Source organism: Oryctolagus cuniculus, chromosome 4, assembly GCF_051225735.1.
Source record: "Oryctolagus cuniculus isolate XC-2025 breed Fujian yellow rabbit chromosome 4, ASM5122573v1, whole genome shotgun sequence".
NCBI classification, from domain to species: Eukaryota; Metazoa; Chordata; class Mammalia; order Lagomorpha; family Leporidae; genus Oryctolagus; species Oryctolagus cuniculus.
In genome coordinates, this window is record NC_142870.1 from 95,180,343 (window position 1) to 95,194,432 (window position 14,090).

The 14,090-nt window shown below is 43.4% G+C and overlaps 1 protein-coding gene across 24 annotated transcripts in view; it reads left to right on the forward strand.

Moving 5' to 3' along the window:
- Positions 1–7,440, forward strand: part of SENP2 (SUMO specific peptidase 2) — a 48,187-nt gene extending 40,747 nt beyond the window's left edge. For 18 of the 24 annotated variants that reach the window (XM_089332065.1, XM_089332069.1, XM_002716465.6 and 15 more), the window contains 3 exons: positions 959–1,043; positions 2,969–3,064; positions 4,527–7,440. In XM_089332065.1, coding sequence (XP_089188191.1) covers positions 959–1,043; positions 2,969–3,064; positions 4,527–4,589 — 244 coding nt within the window. In that variant the 3' untranslated portion in view covers positions 4,590–7,440. Of the gene's footprint in view, positions 1–958; positions 1,044–2,497; positions 2,567–2,968; positions 3,065–4,526 lie in introns of all 24 variants that reach the window. The other 6 variants (XR_016233205.1, XR_011388024.2, XR_011388023.2 and 3 more) reach the window with 2 other exon arrangements.
- Positions 7,441–14,090: the final 6,650 nt, after the last annotated feature.

Sequence of the window (14,090 nt, forward strand, 5' to 3'; positions counted from 1 at the left end):
TTTTTATTTTTTGACAGGCAGAGTGGACAGTGAGAGAGAGAGATAGAGAGAAAGGTCTTCCTTTTGCCGTTGGTTCACCCTCCAATGGCCGCCGCGGCCGGCACACTGTGCTGATCTGATGGCAGGAGCCAGGTGCTTATCCTGGTCTCCCATGGGGTGCAGGGCCCAAGTACTTGGGCCATCCTCCACTGCACTCCCTGGCCACAGCAGAGAGCTGGCCTGGAAGAGGGGCAACCGGGACAGAATCCGGTTCCCCGACCGGGACTAGAACCCCGTGTGCCGGCGCTGCAAGGCGGAGGATTAGCCTATTGAGCCGCGGCGCCAGCCCAAAATGTATTGTTTTTAAATTGCATATATGTGGGATATGGTAGAAAACTATCAAAATACACAACAAATTGTTAATAGTAATTATTTCCGGAGTGTTGTTACAAGTTTTTGCTTTTTATGTTATGTGTTTTTAATTTTTGAAAAATAAGCATGTGCAGCTTTTGTTAGTAGCAATTAAATCTCAAAGTTCAATTAACAAAACCAAAAAGCAGTTGCATATTTAAAACCCATGAATATGGGGTGGGTGTTTGCCCTAGTGGTTAAGGTTCCCAGTACTAGTTAGGGGCCAGGGTCCCATATGTCCCATATTGGAGCACCTGGATTCAGTACCTGGCTCAACTCCTGACTCCAGCTTCTTGTTAACACAGACTCCAGGAGGCAGCAGTGCTGGCTCAAGTGATTGGGTTCTTCCTGCCCACCATGTGAGAAATTTAGATCAAGTTTCTAGTTCCTGGCTTCTAGTTGGGGACCATCACAAACATTTGTAGAGTGAATCAGCCAATGGGAGTGTCCTTGCTCTCTCACAAATAAATAAAAATAAAAATAGGAAAGTATAGAATGTGGATAATGGTTGGTCTCCTAGGGACTTGGGGATTCCTTGATATATTGCTTCTTTGTTGTTTTTTTTTAGTCAGTATTTACAGGATGAAAGTAAGACCAAAAGAAACATTGATCTGAACCTTTTAGAGTGGACCCACTACAGCATGAAGCCACATGTAAGTGATGATCATCTGCATTTACTGACAGTGTCATATTATTCAGACTTGGCTTTCTTCCTCTCCTTGTACACTCACTCTCTTAGGCAGGTACCCCCCTAAACCGCCAGCCATTAATTTAATCAAGATGTTTTGCCTAGTCTTTATCTTCTTGCGCCAAATATAAATGTTAATGGTGTATTAGCACATCATCTAGAAAATTGAAAAATAAAATGAATTTAATTTGGTTACTTGTCCTGGCTGGTACTAATGAAAATTTAAACTTTCTGTCCAATATTTATGTGGGGATTTGTTTATTTAGATCTTAAGGATCCCAAGCCATGGGTCATCTGGTTGTGAAGGGCCTTTGTATCTTACCAGATTTGAATTCATTCAAGATTTGAAAATGCATCCCTCTTTAAGTCCTAATACCTGCCCTTTAAAAGTAAGCTCCACTGGGGCTGCCTGCATCCCATGTTGGTTTCTGGCAGCTGCGCTAGTTCTAGACCAGCTCCTTGCTGATGTGCCTGGGAATACAGCAGAGAATGGCCCAAGTACTTAGACCCCTGCCACCCACATGGGATACCTGGATGGAGTTCCTGGCTCCTGGATTTGTCCTGGCCCAGCCCTGACTATTCCTGCCATTTGGGAAGTGAACCAGCAGATGGAAGCTCTCTTTCTGTCTCTCCTCTGTCACACTCTGCCTTTCAGATAAATCTTGGGGAAAAAAAATAAATAAAGCTACATCAATTCAGTTTTAGCCCTAACTTATATGTGAAGACTTTGAAAAGTTCATGGGAAAAATGCAATTAAAGGAGTTTTCATTTTGCTGGAAAAAATTTTGAAATATAAGCACTATTTTTTCATAATGTATATTTTTCATGACTTTTTCAAAGATTCCTAATATATAATGGCCCAGCCTTACCTGAAAGCATCTTAATTTCTAAATTGGAAAATTTGAAGGGTAAAGTTGAAATTTTCCGACGAGAGAACAGGTGTAAGAAGGTTTTGATCAGGATGAATACCATATTCTGATATTGGGAGTGTGGTAAAGAAAACAACATTGTCCTCTCTGTGTGGGAGTCTGTACTGCTGTTCGCTATGTGAGAGGTGCTGGGCCTGGGAGAAAAGTGCTGTGTATAGTATATTTGCTCAGGCTTTTCTTTTACAATGTGACCAACTGCATTTCTTTGAATAGAAACTGACCTATTGTCATCAAGTATGTTTTCCAGTCGTGGGATCAGCCTCTCCCAGGCTTTTACTCTATGCCCTGTGACTGCCAGCCAGAGTAGAAAGGGCTGGTCAAGGTTAGTGTGGCACAGGCTAGGCAGTATGATAGCTCACCTTGTGTAGGTTTGGAATTACCACCTTTGGCTTATGAGCCTGTTAGCCCTGCTTGCAGCAAGTTTGGGTTTTGCTTCAGGACCAGAACTAAGCAATCCAAGAGAGATCCTAATTGGCTTCTCTTTCTATAGGCATCTAAAGCAGTAGTCTTATTTTCCTGGCTAGGGATGGAGAAGTTAACCTCTGCAATATTGAAGTAGGTTAGTTGTATTTTAAGCATATTTTTGATTGCCCCACATTTAACCCCTTTTAAAATTGCTTCTGAAATAATTCTAAACAGTATTCCTGTTCCTGATAATATACCTTTAAATTTAGTGGGGGTTTGTTTTGTTTTGTTTTTCTTATTTTTTGAGTGAGAATTGAGAGATGGAACTGTCATTTTGCTTTTCTTTTATAACCTGAAAAACATTTTCTGTAGGGTCATTTTCTTTGTGTCTTGTTGTGGTTGGGTTTTTATGTCACAAAGAGTAAGATTAATTATGTTTGTTTAATACTAGATTTGACATTTATCTTTATAATGTTGTTTATCTACAAAAATAGTTTGTAAGTCCAATAAATTTGAATTAAATGATGTTTCATTCCTTCCTCTCTTTTTAATTTAGGAGATTCCTCAACAGTTGAATGGGAGTGATTGTGGAATGTTTACTTGTAAATATGCAGATTATATTTCTAGGGACAAACCTATCACATTTACTCAGGTAAGTGAAGACCCCTCTTCATCCACTTATTATTACTAAATAAGATGAATTTAAAGCATTGTGTCAGTGCCTGGTATGCATTAACCTCCCAGTAATAGTAGCTGTGCTAGTACTACTGTTGCTGTAAATCTTGGCCATAGCCCTGCTCTCAGGTTTATCCTGGACTTTGGACAGCTTGCATGTCTCTGAACGCCATGGGTCACTGGCTCATTTGTATTACTGATATGAGTCAGATAAGATTATAACAGCAAGGGAAAAGCCAGACCTAGTGAGCACTGAAGCTGCAGGTCTAAGATCTAACTGTGTTCTGGTTATTTTTGAGTTCTCCTATGGCTTTCCATTTGAGTGAAAGCTCAGTTATGTTGGGAACTCTTGAGAATTTGTGTCTGCAACAGTGGATTCTCAACCTTTTTACAACTGAAGATAGCCTCCATTAAAAAAATACTTTGAGACAATCTAGCTATTGTTACCATACAAACTGTATTGAGTAATAGAATTGGTAACTCCACTCCAAGCTTTTGAGCACCATAAAGTACCTAGGACTCCCATTCTGAATTGATACAATTTCAGTTTGAGATAAAGGCACTTATCATTATTGGTTAGTCTCAACAATTTTACTAAGAATAAATGTGCAGTTTTTTATTGGATGTTTTAAACTACTTAAAATATTTTAAGAATCATGTATCAAGACTTTTTAGCTGCTCCCTATCCCAAGGAAATGACTAGTTAGAGTAAACTGGTGTATCCAACTAATTATAAAGATTCATCAAGTGTACTTCAGGGCTGCAAACATCTGATTTCATTAAAAAAGGAACTAGTAGAATTACAGATAATTTTGGTATTGTTTTGTTTACTGCTGCTTGAAAATTGGCCCATGCAGTGATTATCAGTTAAAGTGATAATAAGAGGAAAACTTCATTCTTTGATGTTGCTAGATAGCAAGGAGTTGATTCTTTGAACCTAATGGCATGGGATTTCAATAGGACAGGTTGCTATTTCAACTGAATTAGCAATGAACAACATTTGATAACAACAGAAAGAAATTTGTAGGTTTGATGATTTCTTTGTTTAAATAAAGTTCATGTTTTGCTTACATCAAAGCAGGTTATTTTATTTCAAAATATTTTGAAAATACAGCTGATTAGAAAAGTTACCTATTATGTTACCTTGTAGACATTTCTGATTTTGGTATATGTTTTTATTGTGAAGTTGTTGTATTATATTGTGTAATTCTGCATCCTGCCTTTGTTTTCCTTAATGTGAAGATGCTTATTATGGTGCTTAGAATGTCGTTATAAGCATTAGAAGCCTTTTTATGACTTTATAGGTTTGTGCTATGATGTAAAATATGAAGGCTGACATACAAGGCACCACATCCTACTTTATTTACCCATCTGCACCTGCAGGTAGTCCTTGCGCACATTCATGTATAATGTGAGTGTTTCTGTGGGATTCTTTGCAGCACCAGATGCCTCTGTTCCGGAAGAAGATGGTGTGGGAAATCCTTCATCAGCAGTTGCTGTGAGAATGCCCCCACCTGGTCCCCCAGCTGCTGGTGGTCGTTCACGGACATTTCCATATACCTCATGCATTGTGGGTTAAAAGGTCCCTGCATCACTTCTGTTCCCGCACAGGTACTGAGCTGTCAAAGAGCATGAAGGCCTCTCTCTGCACCACAGTCCTGACTTTGGGTGTGGAGGGCTGCTTGTATCCCTGTTTGTAGGGCTGTGCCTGCTCAGAGCCCTGGACTACTCAACCCACACAAGAACAAACGCTAATTAATATGTTTTTTTAAAAAATTTATTTCCCTATGAATGTGGGAAATGCAGGATTTATTCTATGAATTGTTTTTCTCTGTGTGTTTGTTCACGTGTATTCATTTGCTCACTCATTTGCAAACATAATGGGCAGTGGCTATTTTCCACTGCTCTTTTACAGTTAATTCTAAATTACTTGTTAAACTATTTATTTCTGAAAGGAATGTTAATCAAGTTGCCATTCCTGCTGAAGACCAGGAGAGAAATCAGTGGGGGGAGGCAGGAAGTGGTAATAACTTCTCCAACCTGGAGCAGTAGCTGCCAACTTGAAGCTGGAGGTCTTTTTTTTTTTTTCCTTTTTTTTTTTTTGAGACTTGAAAATGCCAGGAGAAATGAAAATGCTGTGGTATAGGACTCTGGTTTCTTTTCAGAGGAAGTCTGACACCACAGCATTGGCACAGCGTTGTGGAAAAGTGGGACTATGGCTGGGGGACTCTGGCCATCCAAGCATCTTCAGAAGAGTGTCATGGTCATCTTAAAGAGACTTCCCTTTCTGGAAATGAAGTGACTTGGCTTACTCTTGAAACTGGATTCACAGTAACTGTGTACCCTAAATCTTCATTTTAGTCACAGATCTGGTTGAGTATAAACCTCACAATTGTCAGGTCTGGCCTGAGCTGTTGATTTCAAAAGATCCTATTCAACTTAAACCTATTTTTCCTCAGAATCTTTTGTCTCCTATATATTAAATCAAAATTAAGTTTTGTACTCATTAAGAGTAACATCCCATCCTCCCACTCCGCTCCCACTGACATTTGTGGAAAAAATTTTAGTACTTGGCTCTGGGGTTGCCAGTTATACAATAATCTATTTTGCATATGAAAGTTTGTATTTAACTTTTTTGTTCTGAAAAACCTTATAGATATGGTTATGCATTTTTAATTTCAGAAAGTTTAGAATTGGTCAGAACATATTTTGCAAGGTCTAGTGCCTAGTGTTGCTTTTCTGATGTAATAAAAGGTTGTCTGGCAGAACCTGAAAAGTATATGCTGAAATGATTTCTAACCCTTTCCCTACTTAAACCTCCCAAACTTGTTCTGGCACATAAAAGCAAGAGGTAAAACTGGAAAAATTTGGCATGTTTTAGCTATGACTGTACATGTCAGCCCTTTGGGTGGGGCAGCCAGTGTTCTCTTCAGACTTAGAAAGGTCTTGGCATAGCACCTGGGCCTGTGTTGTGGATTGAAATTACAGTGCCTGCTTGCTGGCCAAACCAGAGGACATGTGGGTAAAGATGACTGAAGGATGAGTTTGGTTGTGCTAAGTCTCCCTCAAGTGTAGGCTACACAGAAAGTCCTTCCTGCAGCCCTGTTCCTTTTCCTTGGAGTTCCTGGAGCTGTGCCAATGAGTGTTGGGAGCTGATAGCTGGCAGAGCCAAGGAAAGCCAGAGTTTTGGTGGCAGTGTTCAATTAAAAACTGGTTCCCACTGGGCACCAACATTTCTCTGAGAATTTAATACCTTGGTTAAGATTTGTCATGTTAGGTAATCCTGTGAGGCAGGGCAGTTTATATGCTGCCCGATGAATGCTACTGGGGGTTGATGTAGTATTTGAGGGACTTGTGAAGAGCAGATTTCATTGAGCTTTCCATTAAAGTGAACTCCTCAGGCTCCTTCCTAGTGCTCTCCCAAGACTTAACGGAATTGCTCCGTGCAGAGTGTTAAGCTGGAGAGAGGCATTCTGCTTTGCCAAGAGTTCCTGAATCTAATGTGAGAGAACAAGCTGTACTTTGTCTAGGCCCTGTGTCTACACAGTTCATAGGAAAACAGTCAGGTGATGAAAACGGTGACTGATTTTATCAGTAGCAAATTAGCAACATGGAAGCTAGTGATTTTTTTTTTTGCTAATTGCAGTAGTATGGGGGTCTGATATGATACAGTGAACTTACTGTAGGTAGTCCCTAGTTTTTAGTAGGTAGTCTCTCTTAAAAGCTGATAAAAACTAAAAAAATAACACTGTTGGTGAGCAAGCACCTTTCTTTGTACCAGAGCCCAGTGGGTGTGAGAGAAATACACCCAGGGCATGGGAGAAGGTGTTCTTGGGAGCCCCATAGTCTACCTCAGTTACTTCAGGCTCTTAGAATCTCTGATCTTTTCCTCTCTGCAGTCCTAAGCATAACTTCGGAAACACCATGGCGATGGTGGATATCTGCCTGCATTGTGAAGAGTTGCTTGGTGCTTGGGACCAAGGTGTGGGTGCCAGAAGAATGTGTCGTGGGAGAAATAGTGAACTTCAGATACCAATAAATAAGCAATCCAGAGGTACTGAAGTTTATCTTAACTTTAGTACTGTAGTTAGGCTGCATTGTTTAAAATGGCTTCCGTGAACTAATTGGAAACCTCTAATCTCTTTCTAACAGCTTCTTTCAGAGTAACTCCAGGTATTCAACCAAACTTTTGGTTCTTATCTGTAAGTTGGACCTAGCAGGCTGTGTTGTTTTGATAATGTTTTTCTTTTTAATTTACCTAATATATACAAGGATGAGGTTTGGGTGTATTGGAATAGGTGTTGATTTTATCTATTTTTATCTATTTACCAATAAATTCATCTCTTTAATTCAGTGGCTTTCAAATTGTTTTGCTTACAACTCATGGTAATAAATGTATTTGATGTTGTGACCAGTGGACACACACACACACACACATACACACATGCATGCACACAGGTATCCTGTGTTTATATATGGGCACATTATTTCATAAAGTGTTTCAAAAATAATACCTGTACTGCACTCATAGTTTTTTTTTTGTTTTTAAATGTGGGTTCTGACAGCAGAGTTTTTCACTACCCATTAATGGATCAATATCCACAGACTGAAACACACCACTCTGATGAATCCGACAAGATGCAAATTATTATTATTATTATTATTTTTGACAGGCAGAGGTAATGAGAGAGAGAGAGAGAAAGGTCTTTCTTTTCCATTGATTCACACCCCCCCCCCAATGGCCGCTACGGCCGGTGCACCGTGCTGATCCGAAGCCAGGAGTCAGGTTCTTCTCCTGGTTTCCCATGCGGGTGCAGGGCCCAAGCACTTGGGCCATCCTCCACTGCCTTCTCGGGCCACAGCAGAGAGCTGGACTGCAAGAGGAGCAACCGGGACAGAATCCGGCGCCCCGACGGGGACTAGAACCTGGTGTGTGGAGAATTAGCCTAGTGAGCTGCGGCACCGGCCAGATGCAAATTATTTTAAAACTAAAAAGCTGTGACATCCCCTCCCATCATCAAGTGAGTAATGTGAGGCTATTTGAGATGAAGCCATCTAAATGTAGGGAAAAAGTAGCTGTCTGGAAATACGTGGGGCAAACAATCCTTATTCATTAAATTTTTACACTGACATTTCCTAAATTAGGTAGTTACTTCTATGAAGTTTATAAAAACAAAGGGTTCTATGGCCTGATGAACACAGGGGTCATGACCTTTCTTCCTGTGATGCATAGGTATTGTTAGAGGAAGCTGCTTTATATTAATGAGTTGACTTAACCTAGTATTTTTCAAAACCTGAACACTGAGCCCTATTTTGAGATACCAGTGGAAATATTTTATGCAATACACTTAGGAAAGTGCCAGAAGAAGCAACATAGAGTTCTTGAATGAATAAATTTTTTTAAAGATTTTACTTATAAGTTAGATAAGGGAGAGAGATTTTCCATCTATAGGTTGACTCCCCAAATGGCCACAATGGCTGAGGCTGGGTCAGGCCAAAGCCAGGAACCAGGAGCTTTTTCCAGGTCTCCATGTGGATGCAGGGGCCCATCTTCCACTGCTTTCCCAGGCGTATTAGCAGGGAGCTGGATCAGATGTGGAGCAGTTCGGACTCAAACAGGTGACCATATGGGGTTTGGAACTGCAGATAGTGGCTTACCCAACTGTACCGCAGCACCAGCCCCTGAATGAATAAATCTTAAATAAAATGAATCTTAAAAACACTCCTAAGCACTAACTGCTTTCCTTCAGGGCATTTGGTGGTTCTAAAGTCTGGTTTCACAGTACCACCCTGAACCCTCTATTGTACCAGTAATAGGTATGTATAGTAGAGAAGTAAACTGATAGTGGGTACATAATGAGAATTCTGTGAATTCACCAGGTAACTCTCAACATACTGGTATATACCCTGGTCTCTTCTTACCCCTCATGTGTGTATGGATGTGTGTGTGTGTGTGTGTGTGTATGGGTATGTATTTAGAAGATTTAGTCATTTATTTTCACTTGCAAGGCAGAGCAAGAAGAGAGAGAGATTTTCCATCCTATGGTTCACTCCCCGAATCATGCAACAGCCAGCGAATCCAGGGGCCAGAAATTCCACCCTGGTCTCCCACAGGGGTGTCAGGAGTCCAAAGTAGACCATCATCCACTGCCTTCCCAGGTACATTAGCAGGAAGTGGATTGGCACCAGAAGAGCTGGGACCCAAACTGGTGCTCTGAAATGGGATGCTGGTGTTACAGGCAGCAGCTCAACCTAGTGTACTACAACACCAGCCCTGTATATAAATGTATGTATTTGTTAATAACATATATGTAATCATACTATTTGTATAATTCCTTACCCACTTAGTTTATCTTGAACATATTTTCATGTTATTGAATAGTAGTATTTTAATTGCTACATAGTATTACAGTGTATGGCTATAATATTTAATCCAGTATTATTTATATACCCTCTTGTGCAATGTTTGGGTTATTGTAGAGAAATTCTTAGAATTTAAATTTCTAGGTTAAAGGTTAGGTATATTAAAAAAACAGAATTGGGGAAAAAAATCACTCATTGGTATTTTGACTTTTCTAGCACAGGATAATGATTGGTGTCTCCAGGGATTTAAGAGTTGTAATATATATATTTTTTTATTTGACAGAGTATAGACAGAGAGAAAGGTCTTCCTTCCGTTGGTTCACTCCCCAAATGGCTGCCACTGTGCCAGTAAACCTATAAGTAAGATTTACTTTTTTTTTTTTTTTTTTTTGACAGAGTAGACAGAGAGAAAGGTCTACCTTTGCTGTTGGTTCACCCTCCAATGGCCGCCGCAGCTGGTGTGCTGCGGCCGGCGCACCGCGCTGATCCGATGGCAGGAGCCAGGTACTTATCCTGGTCTCCCATGGGGTCTCTCCCACTGCACTCCCTGGCCACAGCAGAGAGCTGGCCTGGAAGAGGGGCAACCAGGACAGAATCCGGCGCCCCGACCGGGACTAGAACCTGGTGTGCCGGCGCCGCTAGGCGGAGGATTAGCCTAGTGAGCCGCGGCGCCGGCAAGATTTACTTATAAGTTAGAATTGGAGAGAGAGATCTTCCATCCACTCGTTCACTCCCCAAATGGCCACAATGGCCAAGGCTGGGTGAGGCCAAAGCCAGGAGCCAGGTTCTTCTACCTGGTCTCCCATGCAGGTGCAGGGGCCCAAGCACATGGGCCATCCTCCACTGCCCTCCCAGGCCACAGCAGAGAGCTGGACTGGAAGAGGAGCAACCAGGACAGAATCCAGCGCCCATATGGGATGCTGGCGCCACAGGTGGAGGATTAACCAAGTGACCACGGAGCCGGCCCCAAGAGTTGTAATAGTTTTCATGCGTAGGCTTTTATTTCAGAATTAATGTCCCATTCCAGTGGATGATTTGTTTTTTTCTCAATGACTTTCCAAAATTACTGGAATTTCTACATTCAGGAAAAGTTGTATAATGAACTTTATGTATTTACGACTCTCTTCAGCAGTTGCTGAGGTCTGGCTAATCTTTTTTTTCTCAGTGGCCAGGTTTGGAGTGTTTTAAAAGCAAAGCTCAACAAAGTGACATCATGTCCTGCCTAAACACTTCAGCATTTCAGCATGTCTCCTTGAGAACTTTTTTTTAAAAAAAGATTTATTTTATTTATTTGGAAGACAGAGTTACAGAGAGAGGTAGAGACTGAGAGAGGTCTCCCATCCGTTGGTTCACTCCCCAAATGGACCCAACGGCTGGAACTGTGCCAATCCGAAGCCAGGAGCCAGGAACAACTTCTGGGTCTTCCACATGGGTGCAGGGGCCCGAGGACTTCCATCTTCTGCTTTCTCAGGCCACAGCAGAGAGCTGGGTCAGAAGTGGAGCAGCCAGGACTAGAACCGGCACCCATATGGGATGCTGGTGGTTCAGGCCAGGGCTTTAACCCACTGCGCCCAGCACTGGCCCTAAAAATGTCATTTTCTTAATAAGTTGGTAATATCGAATTCTCATTTCATGTACCATTTTCTTCCTTTTTAAAAAATTCTTTTTTATTTATTTGAAAGGTAGAGTTACAGAGGGAAGGAGAGAGAAAGATCTTCCATCCACTGGTTCACTCTCCAAATGGCCACAACGGCCGGAGCAGAGCCAATCCAAAGCAAGGAACCAGGAGCTTCTTCCGAGTCTCCCACGCGGGTGCAGGGGCCCAAGGACTTCCATCTTCCACTGCTTTCCCAGGCCATAGCAGAGAGCTGGATTGGAAGAGGAGCAGCCAGGACACAAACTCGAGCCCATAGGGGATGCCAGCACTACAGGTGGAGGCTTAGACTACTACGCCACAGTATTGGCCTCTCTGATAATTTTTTAAAAAGTATTTCTAGGGGCTGGTGCTGTGGCACAGTGGGTTGGCGCCCTACCCTGGAGCGCCAGCATCTCATGTGGGTGCTGGTTCGAGACCCGGCTGCTCCACTTCTGATCCAGCTCTTGGCTGTGGCCTGGGAAAGCAGTGGAGGATGGCCCGGGTCATTGGGCCCCTGTGCCTGCGTGGGAGACCTAGAAGAAGCTCCTGGCTCCTGGCTTCGGATTGGTGCAGCTCTGGCCTTTGTGGCCAATTGGGGAGTGAACCATCGGATGGAAGACCTCTCTCTCTCTCTCTCTCTCTCTCTGCCTCTCCTCTCTTTGTGTGTAACTCTTTAAAAAAAAATCTTTAATAAAAAGTTATTCTAGCCGGCTCCACGGCTCACTTGGCTAATCTGTGCCTGCGGCGCCAGCACCCCAGGTTCTAGTCCCAGTTGGGGCGCCGGATTCTGTCCTGGTTACTCCTCTTCCAGTCCAGCTCTCTGCTGTGGCCCGGGAAGGCAGTGGAGGATGGCCCAAATGCTTGGGCCCTGCACCCGCATGGGAGACCAGGAGGAAGCACCTGGTTCCTGGCTTCGGATCGGCCATTTGGGAGGTGAACCAATGGAAGGAAGACCTTTCTCTCTGTCTCTCTCTCTCTCTCACTCTCCAGCTCTTGCCTGTCAAAAAGTTATTCTAATTGCTGGGACTGTGAATGTTACCTTATTTGGTGAAATGCATGGTTCAGTTAAAGATCTTAAGGCATTTATTTTGGAGCATCTGGGTGGGTCCTAAAAGCTTTTTATTTTTTTCTTCCCCAAGTGCCAGGGGCTGGGCCAGAGCAGAAGCTAGGAGATAGAAAGAATCCAGGTCTCCCACGTGGGTGGCAGGAACCCATTTACTTGAGCCATCATTGCTGCCTACCAGGGTCTATATGGGGGAGCAGCTGGAGTTAGGAGCCAGAGCTAGGAATGGAACCCAGGCTCCTTAACCACTAGGCTGCGCACCTCGCTGCCTCACATGTCTTAAGACAGGAAGTTTTGAGACACAAGAGGAAAAGGCAGATACTGGAGGGATGCTACGCTATGAGCCGAGGAAGCCTGACCCATGAAAGCTGGGCAAGATGATGCCATCTCCCGCAGAGCCCTCAAAGGTAATGCTGCCTGCTCACACGCGGATTCCAGATTTCTGCTTCCAGAGTTAGACTACGTTTTTGTTGTTAAGTCCGTTGGCTATTAGGTACCTTCAGTCTCTTTCAGCTTCCCTCCTTATACTTTTATTTATTAGAGAAATTAGATTTTCTGGTGGAATTCTCCCTGTTCTTAGCTTTGGCTAGTAGTTCTTTGGTGGTATTCCTTCATCCCTTGTAGTTCATGTAAACTGGTTAGTCCCATCTAGAGGCTTGGTGAGATTTACATTTAGTTTATCAGGTATGGATACTTAATTCGTGGTCCTATTTTATTAATTAATTTTTATTTATTTGAAAGGCACAGTGAGAGGTCCATCTGCTGGTTCACTCCATAAATGCTTGAAATAACCAGGGATGGGGCAGACCAAAACCAGGAGCTCAGAACTCAATGTGAGTAGCAGGGCCCTAAGAACTGAGCCATTACCTGCTGCCTCCCAGGGCGCACATCAGCAGGAAGCTGGGATTGAGAGTGGAGCCAGCAGGCAAACCCAGACGCTGCAGCGTGGCATGTGAGAATCCCAAGTGATGTGCATAAGCCCTGAAGGCTTCTCATTTCAGTCTCTTTAGCTCATACTTAGAGTATACTTTATGCCATATCCCCCTTTTGATGTTTAGTTGTCTGGTTTCTTCAGTCCATTTTTGGTCCTCTTCCTTGATGTTCAGTGAGGAAAACTGAAGGCTGATAACGAAAAGCCATTTTTAATTTGGAGGTCCCTTAAATTAGAACCAAAGACTTTGTTGCGTTCAAACTTTGTACAGATGACTGCAGTCTCCTAAGAGGCTGTGACGTGCACAGTGCTGTCCAGCTCGTGTATAAAGGAGGGCGAAATCAGCCGCGGCTCTGTAACGCTCCTGAGGAGACAGTGAGAGTGTGGGAAAATGAAAGGAGATGTGGAGGGGACTACAGCCTGCCTGAGGGGCGTGCAGAGCTCTGCCCTGGTTCCCTCTCCTTCCGCAGCCTCTCAGTGCTTCTTCAATTTATTTGAGAGAGACAGAGAATCTCCCATGGCTGGTTCACTTCCCAAATGCTCCCAACAGCCAGGACCTTAACGCAGGTCTCCTGTGTGGGAGAAAGGGACCCAAGTACTTGAGCCATCACCGGCTGCCTGCCAGGGTCTGTAAGCTGTGACAGAGCACAGCTAGGGCTAAGGGCTGTGCTCCTCTGCAGCGTGGAGAGGGGGGATGGTGGGAGGAACTACGAGAAGGGGGACGAGACATCTGTGGTCTTGACAAGTGTCCGAGCAGCCCTAAAAAAGTGCACGTGGTGGGGCCGCAGGGCGAGCGGATTCCAGCTCAGTGGAAGGAAGAACGCTGAGCTCGGAGGAGACGCACTGCCGAGTGCAGGCGCTGTGTTTCTGGATGGAGTGGTCAGTTGTTGGAGTGTGTGAAAGCGCACCGAGTGGCCTCAGGCATTCTCCCAGTACTGCTGTGTGGGCATTCAGAGCTGCTGAGAGGTTTTACTGAGGTCACTGAAGGCCACTGGAAGCAGGCACGTGAT